General features: G+C 42.4%; 1 protein-coding gene across 4 annotated transcripts in view; it reads left to right on the forward strand.

Moving 5' to 3' along the window:
* Positions 1 to 17,328, forward strand: part of PTPRQ (protein tyrosine phosphatase receptor type Q) — an 87,736-nt gene that overhangs the window by 45,559 nt on the left and 24,849 nt on the right. For all 4 annotated transcript variants that reach the window (XM_060279680.1, XM_060279681.1, XM_060279683.1 and 1 more), the window contains 9 exons: positions 1,554 to 1,675; positions 5,108 to 5,294; positions 6,042 to 6,286; positions 6,718 to 6,784; positions 8,683 to 8,838; positions 10,321 to 10,543; positions 12,574 to 12,647; positions 13,962 to 14,061; positions 14,963 to 15,091. In XM_060279680.1, coding sequence (XP_060135663.1) covers positions 1,554 to 1,675; positions 5,108 to 5,294; positions 6,042 to 6,286; positions 6,718 to 6,784; positions 8,683 to 8,838; positions 10,321 to 10,543; positions 12,574 to 12,647; positions 13,962 to 14,061; positions 14,963 to 15,091 — 1,303 coding nt within the window. The remainder of the gene's footprint in view (positions 1 to 1,553; positions 1,676 to 5,107; positions 5,295 to 6,041; positions 6,287 to 6,717; positions 6,785 to 8,682; positions 8,839 to 10,320; positions 10,544 to 12,573; positions 12,648 to 13,961; positions 14,062 to 14,962; positions 15,092 to 17,328) is intronic.

Genomic DNA, 17,328 nt, shown 5'->3' on the forward strand with positions numbered 1-17,328 from the left:
TATCGAGACTATCCTAACAGACATTGGCAGAGGCCATTAGGAGAGGCTATGGACATGCAATATTGTATTTCAGATTTCAGTCTGGAAAGAATTCATTCTGGGTGTTCTGTGTAAAGAAATAAGATAAGGAAAGAAATATCAACAGAGCTTGCTTCTTACAAAGCCTATGCTGCTTGCAGAAAGGAGTTAATTTTTAAAAGTCTAAAATATAGCATTTGCCCGCCATGATAACATAGGAATAAGTATCTTTAGATGGACAATTTTACACATTACACTACAAATGTAGTCAGGTCATTTGTTCCCATAATTCTACCTTAAAAAATTATTTGTGATTTTTAGTAGCTAAGTCTTAATGAAACAAACTTTTTCTACATTCTTCTTCCCTTCCCTATTAATGTTGTAAATAGGCTAACTGATCATTGTGCTTCTCTCAATAATATGAAGCACTGATCACTAGGAGAGAAATAATGGAACTTCCGCTACCTGAGGAGAATGATGTGAATTTGGTTGACCCACCAAGGACAACAGTGTACTATTGCACCACAAATTACATAATAATAATAATAATAATAATAATAATAATAATAATAATAATTTATTTGTACCCCTCCCATCTGGCTGGGTTTCCCCAGCCACTCTGGGCAGCTTCCAACAAAGATTTAAAATACATTAAAATGTCACACATTAAAAACTTCCCTGATGGTGTCACACCATTTGTTTACCATCGTTATCACCATTTATGTTAAACTTGCCTCATGGTGTAGATTTTTTACAGAGAGGCAGTCAATACTACTATGCAAATATCCCCACATTTTCAGTAAAGGAATAACTATTGAAGGAAGCATTACTGTATTGGCAGGAAATTCATTTATTCATCAGAGGAAATTCATCAGAGGTGGCCAACATGGTGCCCTTCAGATATTGTGTAGACCCCAACTCCCACCATCCTTGACCATTAGCCAGTCTGGCTGGGGTTGAGGAAGGTTGTAGTTCACAACATCTGGAGGGTACTAAGTTGGCTACCACTAAATTAAACCAGTTTATTATTTTAAATATGAATGTCCAAATTTATGTACGGCATGTGTTCCCTTTACACGTGATAGCGAATGTTAATTACACTCTGAGTAGACTCACTGAAATAAACAGCCATGCCCATTGTTTCCAGTGGGACTACTGTGAGTATGACTTAGTTGGATACCACACAAGTAATGTGACTGCCATAAAACACAATGTATTTTATAATATTTTGTTAAAATGTTGATTAGAGCCCAATTTTACCGGGCCTTTGTTGACTTCCGCAAAACTATATTGCTAGATTTTGGGTGATACTGTTATCACACATACAGTTCCTAGATTTCTAATTTGGCTGCAATTAAAATCAATATATGCAACACAGGAGACTTTTTCTATGACAGGGGCATAATGCTGTGACAGGGTTCCCCCCCCCCAAAAAAAAGTGTGACTGGCGTTTATTGTTCTTACTAAAATTGTACCAAATGAAATATTTTTGTGAGTTAACTGTATTTCCTGATATGTTTTCTACTTTTTTCCAGTTCCAGATGCTCCTCCTGAAAATGTAACTGTGGTAGTTACATCCTCTTACAGTATTAATATTAGCTGGAGTGAGCCTGTCATCATTACTGGACCAACATTCTACCTCATTGATATTACCTCAGTAAGCCACTGCTTTTTCTCTCTATGACTATTCATGGTACAACCTGATACCTTACATAAATTTAGTGCTTATTTTCTAAAGAAAGATCCTGAAGCAGAGGGCTTATCTAGAAATAACAATTCTTATCTTGAAAGCTCTTCTCCTGAATGGTGAGGGAAACATTACAAGGGAAACTTGTGGTGAGGGAAAATTACAAGGTGGCGCTGTGGGTTAAACCACAGAGCCTAGGGCTTGCCGATCGAATCCCTGCGACGGGGTGAGCTCCCGTTGCTCTGTCCCTGCTCCTGCCAACCTAGCAGTTCGAAAGCACATCAAAGTGCAAGTAGATAAATAGGTACCGCTCCGGCGGGAAGGTAAACAGCGTTTCTGTGCGCTGCTCTGGTTCGCCAGAAGCGGTTTTCTGATGCTGGCCACATGACCTGGAAGCTGTACGCCGGCTCCCTTGGTCAGTAAAGCGAGATGATCGCTGCAACCCCAGAGTCGTCCGCGATGGGACCTAATGGTCAGGGGTCCCTTTACCTTACAGTTAGACAGAAGTAAATGTAAAGGGACCCCTGACTATTAGGTCCAGTCGTGACCGACTCTGGGGTTGCGGCGCTCATCTTCCGTTATTGGCTGAGGGAGCCGGCGTACAGCTTCCAGGTCATGTGCCCAGCATAACGAAGCCGCTTCTGGCAAACCAGAGCAGCACAGAAGTACCAGCAAGCTAAGCTAGTGATCATCTATGGCAGGAGAAGATGTGTAGTCACAGATAGGACAATGCAGAAAAAGCAAGTCATATATGCCAATACAGTGCTACCTTGGTACTCGAACAACTTGGCTCCCAAACAAATCGGCTCTTGAACACCACAAACCCAGAAGGGAGTGTTTGCAAACATCCGACGTGGCTTCCACAGCTTCCAATTGAGTGCAGGAAGCTCCTGCAGCAAATCAGAAGCCGTGCCTTGGTTTTAGATTAGTTTCGGGAGTTGAATGGACTCCTGGAATGGATTAAGTTCGAGAACCAAGGTACCACTGTGGAGGGATATATGGGGTGCTTGGGGGGGGAGTGCCGGTACTCACCATGAAGTTGTTCACGGTAAGTGTCACGCTTTTCTTCTAGCAAAAAAGGTGCTGGTACCCCCGAGGGAAAAAAGCACTGAGTATATAGCTTTATTTTTAAAGAATGATTTCTTGTTAAGCACTGTTTTCTATGTGATCAGTAGCTACAGGTGTGAAGTCTATATAGACAGGTCCACCGCTGCTTCAATAAAACTATCCATATGTCTGTAGTGAAAATCCCGGAATAAAATTTTGTGACTCTCTAGGGAAACAGAATTACTGCTTCAGGGTCCAAAAACAAGCTGTATTTAGCAAAATTCATATGTTAATGTTTTAGTTAGTGAGACTTTCATTGCAGATGTAAAACCTTAAGACTGTATTCAAAACAAAAGCCAAATCTTCCCTATTCTGTATATTTTAAAATAATTTTTACTATGCTGATATACGGAAGTTACAGTTGTTTTAGCCTTCTTTTGAGCTTGCAAGTAAATTATTCCTAAATAACCTGATCCAGCCAATTTTATCTGCATTGTGCAGGACCTTATTTAGTTCTGGTGAACAGAAAGCAATGCCTTATTATTATTATTATTATTATTATTATTATTATTATTATTAATCATTCTTTTGGAATTTATTTGCTTTTTTCAGCCACTTCTCCTTCTCTTTGCTGTTTTTTCTTTTTTCTTTTTTGGCTGCAAGACTGAGGCCACCCGCTATGTTTCCTTACTGAGCAGGAATTTATAACTTGTTCATCTGGACTCAACTCTCTGTTCCCTACACTGCCCCCCCCTCCCCCAGCAATATCTTCTTAACCTGAATATACATGTTTAAATCAGTATTATTTTTTTCTCCAGTGGAAGGGATGGATGAAAGTGCAACAGCCTTAATCTGCTCTGTGGGAAATGAGCTACCAGTTTACAGCCGTTGCCTGTTGTTTACACTCACTTCAAAATGTGAATGAGCAGCAGCAATTCTTTTCCACCCCTCCTGCTGCCAATGCAGCACTGTGAATGAAAACAGGAATCAGATTTTTTTGTGTGTGTTGTGCAAACCCAGGCTCCTTGTTTTTTCTTTTGGAAAAAACAAAGCACAAGTCTGCGTTTGGATGATCCAAGCTAGACTTTGGCTTGTTTCATTCACAGTGCAGAAGTGGGTAAGGAATGGCACTGGATTCACAGGAAGGAATGCCACTGGAATGCTTGAGCCAGCAGTGAAATGTTTACTGCGGGCACCTGGGATGGGCGCACTGCAGAACAATCCCCATCCACTTGAGCAAAGTGGTGAGCCTGGTCATTTGAAGGGCACACTCACGGTATCCTGTGAGCCCAGCAAAAGTGGCGCGGAGCTGGCAGGGCGCATGCCTGTTGTGTCCTTCTCACCTGACCTGCAGCTGGAGGGTGGCGTGAGAAGTACGCAACAGCTCGTGACGTCCTGACAGGGTGCATCTCCAAAAAAACTGGGTGATGCCCCCCCAGTCCCGCCCATGCTACGCCTCAGGTTTGAGCAGACTGCGCATGAGCGAGCATACTGCTCATTCTCATTGAGACAATCTTTGCATTAAACTATGGTTTTTAACCAGGTCATTGCAAATAAAAGCGCCACTTGGGAGGGGTCAAAAGAGTTCAATACTGTTTCTTGATGGCCATCCCAGGAAATGAGTGTCTGTTTAGTAGATCAGAATCTTTAGTTAAGGTTAACTCTCAGTGGGGATACTAAGGCACATCTGTCAAAGAAAATATATGTTTGACCTACCTTAATGTGTTAGCAGCTGCATCTACTGCACACTTGACCCACTGGGGAACTGCTAGTGTAGAGATACTTTTTATTTTCTGTTGCATAACAGATAAACAAAATTGGTGCATGAGGAAGGATAGTCACAAAGGATTTTATATTAGATTACATCTACTCATTTGTTGGGTGAGCTATTTTCTACTGCTGCTCAGTTCTTGGGATTTGCTTGTGTCTTCTGGTGCTGTTGTTTTGACACCAGAAGCACGAGGTAGGGTCACACGGTGGTTTATCCTATGCAGTTCAGGAACACTCAGTGACAACAACAGCTTTCTGAGTTTTCCGCATACAGTCTTGTTTTCCTGTTGCAACAACACCTGCATTTACTTGTGGCACTCTATGAATCTTGATAGGACGGAGTTCCCTTTCATACACCCCAGGTCAAAGTGCAGCATGAGGGTGTTCTTACAGATTCCCGAGTAAGGAGAAGCAAGACTCTCCAGTTCAGAACACCACAAATGCCGGCTAGCTATATATTTATTGCCTTTTTAAATAAGAAACAGCAGGTAGATGGCAATTCAGCTTTCCATTTTCGTGACATATTGCCTACCATTCTGTTAAATATTGCCCTAATATTGGTTTGTTTGTTTTTGCTTTGTATAGGTAGATACTGATGACTATAAAGCTTCATTTGTCAAAACAAATGATGAGGACAAAAACCTTGATGTTTCAGGTTTAAGGGCATTTACAAGGTATTCTGTAGTGGTCACTGCTTTTACTGGCGATATCCATGCTGCACATATTGAAGGCAAGTCTAGCCCTGCAGTCATTGTTTCCACTTTTGAAGCAGGTGAGCTGGTCCAGCTTTGTTGTTGTTCTTAGTATCTCTTCAGAAAAAGAAAATGTGAAGCAATTGTTTTTTTTTTCTATGTTGTAAATGAAGTTTATGATATCAGGAACTGCCATCATTCCTTTGGGCCATAGTAACTCTAGAACAGCCATCACTACTATGAAACAGCTTCACTTCTTAATTTCTGCTGTTGTGCCCTTGCTAAAGGCATATAGCCACTGCTCATAAAAGTGACAGCCCTAAGCAGTGGTAAGCTAGGCACTTTCGGGGGAAAGGAATGATGAGTTGGGTATCTGCACATAGTCTTAAATGGGCACTGAAGTTGAAAAGGATGCTTGGAGTTCTTTACTGGTCTCAGATTTGTGAATGCCACTCTGCCGTAACAACAACAAAAAAGGTACGGCAGTATACGGTAAAAGGAACATTTGAAATCAGGCCAGAAGCTGCCATTATAATCAGTGAAACTAATGTAGTCAACCTCACATCTGAATGCAGCTTAAATATTTTCCTTTGCAATGTTTTAGAAGCTGGATGTATACCAATATTTGTATTTTTTGCAAAGACTCCTGAGGCTTGTGGTTTGTTTTTAACTGAAACCTAAAAAGAGCAATTGCAAGTCCAAAGTGTCCAGAATCACATGTGAGTTTAGATGTACGTGTAAACTGAGATCCAAACATGGCTGAAATATAAATATAGCAAATAAATAAATTGTAATTTTTAAAAATAAATTGTTGAACATTCTTTCAGTGCCCAGAGACCCACTCAACAACATAACATTTCAGAAGATACCCGATGAAGTAACAAAATTTCAAGTGACGTTTATATCACCATCTGAACACAGTGGAAATATTCAAGTATATCAGGCAATGGTCTACAAAGAAGATGACCCAACTGTCTTCCAGATCTATAATTTAAGTGTTATTGACAGGACAAACAAGTCAGTCACTGCTATGATAGAGGGACTAAAAGGGGGACATACATATAATATCAGTGTAAGTTGAACTTTGTGTCTCTTTCTTTAATATTGCCAAGTAACACAGTCAGTAGTAAAGCTAAGCCAGACCACTTTACTGTGGAGTGGCTTAAAAGTTAATTAATGCATGACTTGATTTCCAATTATTATGTTAATGTGTTTGTGTGTGTGTTTATCACACTACATGCAATTAATGCATAGTAGTCAGCAAAATAATATAGGGCCAGTCTTGACTTGTACTCCTAGAAGAAAGCCCCACTGATTTCAGTGTCAAAGTGTCGAAGTCTTACTTTCAAGTAGAACTTAAATACTATGTTATTTCCTCCTCCTCCTCCACCCCGCCCCCGTGTGTACATGCATGAAATAAGTCCAGGTTAATGTAGGTAACCTGATTGAGGTAAACAAACTAAGATATAGGAAAATATATATAATTTAAACATTTATATTTAGGTTTATGCAATCAATGGTGCTGGTGCAGGGCCAAAGATCCAACTTAAAATCACAACAGACATTAAAGGTAGGTCCATATAATGATTTCATAGTTTTAAAATAAAGATAATGCAAAAGAAATGTGAAGTCAGCTTGTTTTTAAAAACAAAACCATTCTCTTATGCACATCCTGGGTCAGTGGTTCCCAGCCTTTTGGGGGGGGGCATGCCCCAGCTAAGCATTTCTAAAATCTCGATGCCCTCCCCCTGTGACATATAATTCTTATTCTTCAAAAAGTGAACTCCTGTTCACATGGAGGAAGCCTAAAAGGCCATTAACTGTTAATAACTCATTCTTGAATTTCCCCCTTAAAAATCAAATTGCCCCCCTGTGGGGCATAGCTGCCAAGTTTTCCCTTTTCTCGCGAGGAAGCCTATTCAGCATAAGGGAAAATCCCTTTAAAAAAGGGATAACTTGGCAGCTATGCTGTGGGGCATGTTGGGAACCACGGTCCTAGGTGGTGTTATAAACTGTTTTCCATTCCCATCCTCTTGCTGAGTTATATTAATTATTTGCACTAATTTTGAGCATTCTGTGGTTCTGTGATTTTGAGGTTCTGTGATGCAGCTAAGGTAAATTAAAACTAGGTTCTGGAAAAGAAGCAATGGTGCTAAATCAACATATTTATCATTTGCATCAAGGCTGCAATCATAAACAGCTTTACTAAGAATTATGCCCCATTGAAACCAGCGGGATGCATGCATGTCCAAGTAATTATGATGGTATAGGAATGTACTGTACATTATTTTAATCTTTTCTCACATTGTGCTGTGAGTTTTCTGGGAAATTTTGATTTCAAATGGGGCAATTTGCATTAGAGGTTTTTTCAGTTTGCTCTAGAGGGATTTAATATATGTTTAATATGTTTGTATTTAAGTAACAAAACTTTAAAAAGTACCACATTTTTGTCCAAATACACCATAAGTATTTGACCTGAAATATTTGAGATAAGCAGCAGTGCTGCTTTCAGAAGACAGGAGCGCCCCACATGTTCAGCCCCCCAGTCACTGCAGCCCCATATGCTCTCTCTCTCTCTCTTTCTCTCATATCAGAACTCCACACTATTATGTATTCAGTGGTCTGTGTTTACCTGAGCTTGAGTCTGGACTAAGGAGTCTGAGCACCTGTGTTCTGGTTCAATACATGATATCCAATCACAAAACATTTCAGGATTTGGGCCTCTGCCATTGGTCCTTAAACTCAGTCATGAATCGCAGCTTGGATGTTTAGACAGCCAATAACATTGGGAGTGGGAGTGCCCAGACCTTCAGAAATGTATATAAGACTCGCCATTTTTTATCTCTTGAGATTCTATAGAGTGTGGGATATCTCTGGCCATGCCTAATACCACCTCCCCAGCCTACACCAAGCTGTCATGTGCCCCCCAAGAGATTGCCTTCAACTAATGTGGCCATTAATAGGGGGGGATTGCCCACCTCTGATTTTATAGCATAATCATCCTGTAGCTCCAACCGCTTTTTGAATCTTGCAAGGGGCAATTGCCCTTACCTTGCCATCCTAAAAAGGGGGGATGAAAGGAGGAACCATTTGAATAGCGATTCTGGTGGCTGCTGTGGTGAAGTGCTGAATGGTTTGCTGCCTTGGTTCATGGGTTTATATAACTGCACGTGAATTTTTTGCATGGTTCACACAATGTTATTTGTATTAAAATGCCAGCATGTCTCTTCCCCCCCCCCACAAATTAATCTAGATTTACCCTTTCTGGAGGAAACCCAGTAAGATAAAAAATAAATGTCGCTAACAACCTGTTCGCAATATGTTAATGACTTCTTTGCAATATTCAGCTCCCATCTGGAAGCCCTCATCAAGGGGATTTAATTAAGTAAAAAACTACTTGACTCAGTAGTAGACTTAAAAAGACTGTTGAATAGAACAGCATCACAACATATATTTGTCTCAAAACAGAACCACCAAGGCCTAGTAAGAAGCCAGTGCCCGTCTATGATACCAGTGGAATGGTTGTCACTGCTACAACAATTAGTATTCGTATGCCGGTTTGCTATTATAATGACGACCATGGGCCCATCAGGAAAATACAAATTCTCGTTGCAGAAGCCGGAGGTATAGAAATATTTCCCCCTTAAATGTAAAGATAGGGGTGTTCATTTCTTTCTACTTTTGTTCTGTCCTTTTGCTTTATTTGAATGTGCAGGCTTTGCATTTACCCCACCGCTTTCTCCCAGTGAAACCTGATCTTTACTGCTTAATCGGAGCAATCATCAATTGGTTTTTCTCCAAATTAACATTTGCTCCGATTTAGTGCTAAAGAGTGGGTTTTCCGGGGGAAAGCAGCGGGGCAGGGAAAGAAAAACCACTCCAACCTATGCTTTCTGGGCACAGGACAAACATGCAAACAGGGTTAATCTATGTTTTATGGACTTGTCATGTGCCAAAATCTGTAATTTATGTATATTTTTACTTACAAGATTTTTAGCCCACCCTATAGAACTGAGGGCCATATTTGCCTCTGGTCAATCACCCAGAGGCTACATGCCTGGGAGCAGGACAGAAGTCAGCAAGCAGTGAATGTGAAATTTGTCTTTGTGCAGGAGATTATCTTCTACACACATTTCTCTCTATCCTCCATCCAGGCAAGCAAGAGGCAATATCACAGTTCAAGGACACATTCCAGCCAGGCAAAAGCACTCAAGCTCTTTAATGATGCACAGCAAGTGAAGGGTACAGCTGGGTCTGGGGAGAGTCCCAAGGGGCCCAGAGAGAGGCCTGGGGGTGCATTTGGCCCCTGGGGCTGAGCTAGCTCATCCCTGCTATTGGGCAAGGTCCTTTCTAGGCAGCTTGCAAAATAAAACAAAACAGAAACACAGGTTTCACAAACACGGAGCAATAACAACAAATTAAAACAGTTTACAGCCCAGCATAAAACAGCCAAACAATTTTAAACTCACTATTCTAAAACAGCAGGCACCTTAAAATAATCCTAACTAAAAGCCAACTGGGGAAAATGGGCCTTCTGGGGCTTTTTTTGAAGGCTGGTACTGATGAGGCTAACTATGCATCCCTAGAGAGGGAGTTTCGTAGGCTGGAGGGCACTACTGATGAGGCCCTTTCAATGTAAAGTAAAGAAAGAGGCCTCAGGTCAGCAGGGCATGGTGCCATCTGATTTCTTGTGTGATTACTTGCTCCTTATATCTCCCCCTCCTATTCTTGAAGCAGGAGCTCTGAATACAGGAATGAGATGAGGGAGCCAGTGGAAAGAGCACTCTTCCTAGTCTTCATGGGTTCTGGGCCTCTCCATTGCTGCCCAGGAGAACTTGATAGAATTCTGTCAGTTTCTTTACATCATTGAAGCCATGTTTCAACATTACTTTGTACTTCACATTTTAAAATGAATTGTATTCGTTCACTCTATCCTGCAGATTTTATAGACACAAGTTGTACTTTCTACCATAGGAAGATAAGTGTGAAGTTACACAGTTCTGCATCTTTTTCTATTCCGTAGGATATGTTCACAGAATTATTTGACCAATTTTATTTTGTGATGTATTCAGAATATAAAACATCGCTATTTTTTTCTGACTGTAGCTCAGCATGATGGCAATGTAACCAAGTGGTATGACGCCTACTTCAGAAAACCAAGACCGTATTTTGTAAATGAGGGCTTTCCAAACCCACCATGTGCAGAAGGAAATGAAGGGCTGAGCAGCAAAGATGATGTATATGTAATTGGAGCTGATAGTACATGTATGATACCAGGCAGTGAAGAAAAAATCTGTAATGGCCCACTGAAGCCCAGGAGACAGTACTTGTAAGTATATTACTCATTTTTCTTCTATCTGCATAATGGATAATAAGCAAATAGCAGAATATTAGGACAAAAACATGGGCTACTCTTTTCAGTGGTGTGCGAAGGGGGGAGGCTCGCCCTGGGTGTCAGCCTGGGGGGGTGAAAAGATGGCCCGCTGCCTTCCCTCCAGCTGTAGAGCAGCCAAGGGCCTGCACAGTTTCCGTACAGGCAACCTTGCTGCCCGTTGCTTGGGCCAGCCCCACCTGCCTGCATGGCGCTCTCCAACCTGCCGTCGCCCGCCCGCAACATGCGCACAGCCTGGCATCCCTAAATGGGACAGTTCTGTCCATCATGTTGCTGCTCTGCTGTCTCCCGAGAAACTTTTGTCCCTCTGGCCAATCAGCAGAGGGCGACCAAGGAGTGGGGAGGGGAGGCGGGGAGCCGGTGCTGGAGAGAGGGCTTTCCCGAGGAGCTTTTGCTCACGCTTGGCTCGCACTGCCAGCTGTCAGTCCCGCTTCCTGCACCACAAGACCTTCTAGTAGAGCCACTGAGCAGAGGCAGCGGCTGGCAGAGAGGGAGGCAGGGGAGGGAGGGAGAGACTGAGGGAGCGAGCGAGCGGGGTGGGGAGAGGAGGAGGCAGGAGAGGCAGGCAGGCACTGTTCATTTACTTCACGGCGCCTTTCAGATGGAGGGAGAGCCACGGAGAGGGAATGGGGAGCTGTTGGGTGCCTTCCCCTCGCCCCCATGGCAACGAGCCATAGGAGGGTCTGAGAAAGGGAGCTGGGAAGATGTGTGAGGTGACCAGAGAGAGAGAGAAGAGGAGGTGGAGGAGGGGAACTCCCTTTCCCGGGCGGCGAATAGGTGTCGGATGGAGCAGCTGCCACCTGCCTTCGCCAACTCGCAGGGTCGTCGCCGCAAGGCACTGGCAAATGGGCTCCCGAGGAGGAGAGGGGGTAAAATGGCGCGACCCAGAGGCGGTGCGGATTTCAAGGGGTAACGGAAACTGGGGCCAAGGCAGGGACAATTATTGAGCCTGCTCCGAGCAGGGAGGGAAGCAGGGGGCGGCGGCAAAGAAACAGGTGCGGCGGCAAAGAAACAAGCATCCGGACACTAAACTTCCTTGAACGCGTATTTGCGCGATCGGTGAGCGGCGCTGGCACCCCTGGGAGGATCGGCACGCCTCCGTGGGCGGATCGTCCGCATCATATTTGCTACTCCAGGTACCCCAGCAGCATCCTCCGCCACTGACTCTTTTAAGGCCAATTTAAAAAGTGGAAACCAAATATTAGCTGCAACAAAATTAGAAAGTTATCTGTTTTTGATACCTGCCCCCCCTTTTCTGTGAACTATGAAAATATATAGAGCATGGGGGCCTTGCAGTGCTTTTTGTTTACCAGTACATGGGATGAGCAGGTAGCAAGTTAGTAGGTTCGGATGAAACTCTAAGCAAACCAAACCATTGGTTAGTTATTGTTTTATGTGTAAACTGTACCTCAAGCATCCAGACATGGGTCACTTTCTGTAAGTTATTGGAGACATTTTACTGCTGAATCAGAGACAGGCAGACAACAGAGATCTTATCTCAGAGCAAAAAAAAAAATCTAATCCAAGTATTAACTGACCTCCTCCTTTAAGAAGATAACACAAATGGATCTTAGACCCCACTCTTGCAAGTATGTGTGACCTGCATTCCATATCTCTTTAGAAGGGTGTGATTGAGACCTACATACCAAATCAGCTATTATGGGGAATGGGAGCCCTATGTATGCCCCTCTGCTGGCCTCCTCCGTTCAGTCAAGGAACACCTAATATTAAGGATATTAATTGCAGACCAGTTTGGGGAAAGCAGCATACACATATAAATACCGTAAATATCCCCAAACCTTAATTTGAAGAAACCTGTAACTTGTAAGTCGTAAATGACTTCGTTTCATTTTCCCTTGGAGTTTGTTCTGAGTGCTTCTAGATACAGTATAAATTTTGTGTGAGATGAATCACTGGCCTAGCCATGGTAGTTCCTGTTCTCTAACTTATTTATATTTCTCTTGCAGATTTAAGTTCAGAGCTACAAACATAAAAGGACAATTTACAGATTCAGACTACTCTGATCCCATCAAAACTTTAGGTAAAGGGAAGCACTATGTTTTATTACTGTAGCATCGCCAAGTTGGCTGTACAACTTCTGCAAGAACAACAGCCATGCTAAACCATGTCCCAGTTGCTATTTGAATGTCATTTGCATGCACACTACAGAAAAATCAAGGTGCAGGATTGTATTGATTTTCACAGCTCCAATTCCCCTGCACAGTCTGCCCATGTATCCCACACAAGTTCTTCTTCAGATGTTGCAAGGGGTGCTTGGCAGCTGAACACGCAAGGTCCCACCCAGGGTCACTTGCAGGTAATGACGTCATTTTGTTATGTTCAGAACTGCTCAAACAGCCCCCAGGGTGTTTCAGAATGTTCTTTCTCCAGTTTTAACATTCATCCTGCCCATCTGTCTGCCACCAGAGCTGTAGAAACCTCTTGTAGGATGAAACTGTGGCTCATTACAGCAAAGGCAAAAGTCCTTGTGGATCTGTGGCAGCACCACTAACTGCTGTCTTGCTTAAACTGGGACTATGCAATCTCCCCAGTTATATGCTCATACTAGTCATACAAGCATGCAGTAACTCATGAAATTTGAAAGGTATGTGTAAGGGTGACTCCCTACAGGGAGCCGGGCCCCATCATCCTGACGTCCACCTCGTCAAGTACAGGGAGCCCCAGTGGTTCTGAAGCAGCCAGAGGGGGAGGAAGAGACTCGGAGGGGGAGAGAAATCAGAGTGAGGAACAATGGGAAAGCTCGAGGGTGGAGAGATGCAGACAGGGGCTCAGGGATGTTGGAGAGCCATGTCACCGACTGCACATGGAGGAAATGTGAAAGGGCATCGCTCCTTCCGGCACAAGAAGTAAGGAGAGCACCGCGACGCAGGTCAAGGGGGAGGCGTTTTGGGGTGCCCTGACTACTTTGCTGGCATAGGAACAGACATACGCCATTGCCGGATTCTGATTCAGGATGAGAGGTCATGTTTTAAGCTGTCTCTACACTGTTAATAGTTAGCACAATAAACGTCTTTGAAGACAAACAAACGGAATTACTCTAGAGTAGCCACGACGACCCTCTGACAGTATGAATACTTGGGCACTTGTGCGTTCCCATTTTTTGTTTGTCCATAAGCACAGCCCTACTGAGATCATTATAATTGCATTAGGAAAACTGTGGTGATCACATTGACAGTAGACGATCCTTAAAATAAAAACATTTTGGACTCTGCTAAAATCTGTGATGGCGTGTGCTTAAGCAAACTTAGCAGAAGCACTTTGCATAAAATGTGTTTACAAAACTAAACCATGTTTTTAATGTTTCAATTCCCACCGTGCTTCCTTTATATTACAGGTGATGGGCTTTCCGAAAGAGCTGTAGAAATAATACTTGCAGTTACATTGTGCATACTATCTGTAATTCTCCTTGTGGGTGCAATTTATGCTTTTGCAAGGTATGTGCATCTCCACTTGTTTCTACTGAATTATCCTTGAATTTCAATTGCTAATTCGTTGAAATTAATTCTCCCCCCCCCCCACACACACATTGGGTCCCACATTGGAAAGCAGGAGTAAGACACACCAGAGAAGTATAGCAATGTATTGCTGTGTTTTTGGAGATGGATTTACTCAAGTCTTATTCTTTTTATTTGTTTGTTCATTTGTTTGTTTATAAACAAACAGGTTTGATCCCCATATGGGACAGCTGCCATATTCCCACATTCAAGGGAATTGGACAGAGGATCTTCAGGGCCCTTTCTAACACTACAGTTCTATGAAGTGTAGAAATTGTGTTAGGAACTGGAAAAAGTAAGGGTCCTTCCTCATTATTTACTGAATTCAGTCTGTAGAATTGTGGTCACTGCTGTTGACCTCTACTCAATTCTGGTCTATGACATAGAAGAGCCAATGTTAGAAGAAATCAATAGAACTGCTACAAGCTGATTGTGTAGCAGCAGCAACCAAGCAACCAAGATTGGTGTGTGTGTGTGTTAATTTTTGTAACATAATGTTTTGGGGTGTGTGGGCTATGTATTTAATTTGTTATCATGCTTCTAAATTTGATTAGAAGTCCAATTTCCTGTGTCACACAGAAAAATAGAAATCTCAATTTTTTTCTATCTTAATTTGATATGCAAAAATGCTAGGAAATATGCTATAACAAATCACAACAGCAATGCCAAGAAATAGATAACAATTACTGGCATTTGCAGATTGTGACTTTTTAACTTTCTTCTCGTTTTCATACTACCAGCACTTTGAAAGCACTGAATACATATTTTATTAAAGGTCCAGTGAATTGGGAATAACACTGAATGTTCTTTCTCATTCATTTTCCTATGATTTTTGTCTTAGAATTCGACAAAAGCAGAAAGAAGGAGGCACATACTCTCCACGGGATGCAGAAATTATTGACACCAAATTAAAACTAGATCAGTTTATCACAGTGGCAGACCTGGAAATGAAGGATGAGAGATTTACACGGTAGGCGTACTCCGTAGGCAAAACAGTAGTTCTGGGGGTCTGCAGTCATGACCCCATTGTGACCTTTTACTTGTTTGGAAGTGTTTTGTGGTGTTCTTATTTACACAGGTCACACAGATCCTTTTTCAAAGGGTGACCTCCAGACACTTCTCTCAGGAATTCAGAAAATCACTTTTTCTTCCCCACTTTGGAACAAGACCAAAATGCAAACCGTTATATAATTCTACCGAGAACATTTGCTCCTTGTTTATTTATTTTTATCATTACAAATGTAATCTCTCTGAGTAGTTTTGACATTAAGTGTTTTATTGAAGACTTAATATGTAGTCACTCTTAATACGATGGGAGCATATTGCTGATTGTTCACTTTGGCTCAGAGTCACTTAATAACATGTCACCCTACGCTACGTGACCAACTTTCAAAAACCTGTCAGCACTAAAGCCAGTTTGTTGTACTGGATTGATCATTCAATGTGGACCAGTAAAACCTGGGTTAAAATCCCTGCTCAGCCATAAAGTTCACTGAATGACTTTGACCCAGTCTAATACAGTGGTACCTCGGGTTGCGTACTCAATCCGTTTCGGGGTGCCATTCGCACTACGAAAAGTACGCTGCCCGAGCAGCGCTTCCGCGCACATGCGAAATGCCGCTAGAGCGCTTCTGCGCAGAACGCTTCTGTGCATGCACGCGTGGCGGAACACGGAAGTAAACAGTTCCGCGTCTGCGTGGTTCTTAACCCGAAAGTACGCAACCCGTAGCGTACTCAACCCGAGGTATGACTGTATACCTCACAGGATTGTTTTAGAATAAAATAGGGAAGGTAAAAATGAATAGCCCTCTGAGCTCCCTGGAAGAAGAATAGGCTGCAGTTCAAATATAATAATTTTCCTCATATTAAGTTATTACGTCCCAATCTACCCAGGGCCATTTTAGATGCCCTATCCAAATGGCTTCTTCTTTTTTCTTTTTACATTTTCTTGTGCATGGTCCTTGATACAATGCAAGGAAATGTGTATTGGAAAACATGAGTGTGGGTTTCAATCAGACGTTTTTGCAATGCAAATTGCAGGAAAGAAAGGGGACTACAGTGGTGCCTCGACTTACTAATTTAATCCTTTCCGAAGGCACCTTCGTAGGTCGAAAAATTCGTAAGTCGAATAGCGCCATTGGAAACTCGATTTCCCATAGGAATGCATTGGAAACAGAAAAATTTGTAAGTCGAAGCAACCCCATCTAAAAATTCGTAAGTCGGAAAAATCCTATCTAAAACCGCTGCGGTTTCCGTTTGGATGTAGAGAAATTCATAAGCGTGCAGCCATTTGCCCCATTCGTAAGTTGAAAAATTCACTTGCGGAGTCGTTCGTAAGTCGAGGTACCACTGTATCCAGGTTGGACCTCAGCCGGGATGGCAAGTAAAGCTCCTCTACCCCCCATTCTAAGGTCCCAGTTCTGGTCTCTCACACACTGGCAATTTTTGAGTGTGGAAATGGAGGGTGACCTGCGCCCAAGGCCAGAACTGCACAGTTAAAGTCACATATAGTTCAGCCCTTATTGTCCTGTCTTCAGGAGAGACTAGCCCAGAGTCTTTGTGAGCCAAACTTGCATGAAAGGTAGCACAGTGTGCTGGACCCGCCACGTATTTTGACTTGTGCAAGGTTATGGATAGAACAGTGAATGAAATGTACTTCAACTCACGCTTGTAAAAAGTCCCTAGTGTTCCAAGTTCTGGAGCTTGTCTAACTTGGCAAAGCATTTGCTCACGTTGGTGGCAGCAATCATGTCTACAGGATACAAGGAATTGTACCCTGTCCTCAACTCCTGTGTATTCACAGTTCACCTGAACACCTTATGATGTGAACTAGTCTTCTGTGTGATCATTGCACATAAATTGGCTGATTTATACAGCTAGTACTATTGGTGTGCAATACTTCTTCCTTGTTGCCTCAAACCCCATTTGTGCTTTCTGAGTATCCCCTTTCTATGCCCCACCCCCAAACCTGAAGTGGGTTTTCAAGCTTTTTTTAAAAAAAGGAAAGGGAAAAAAAGACTGAAAAACCACAAATGTTTGTTTGTGTGGTCCAGTTTGCCATCAAAAGCCCTGTATTTTAATTTCTGTACAGAGCCTCATTATTTTAGGTTTTTAAAAAACACAAATATTATTGGAAATGAGTTCTAATTTCTTGACTGATGAATTCTGTCAAGAATTACTATGTCCTATTAAAGTCACAGAAAACTA

The sequence above is a fragment of the Zootoca vivipara genome, chromosome 10 (genome assembly GCF_963506605.1).
Source record: "Zootoca vivipara chromosome 10, rZooViv1.1, whole genome shotgun sequence".
NCBI classification, from domain to species: Eukaryota; Metazoa; Chordata; class Lepidosauria; order Squamata; family Lacertidae; genus Zootoca; species Zootoca vivipara.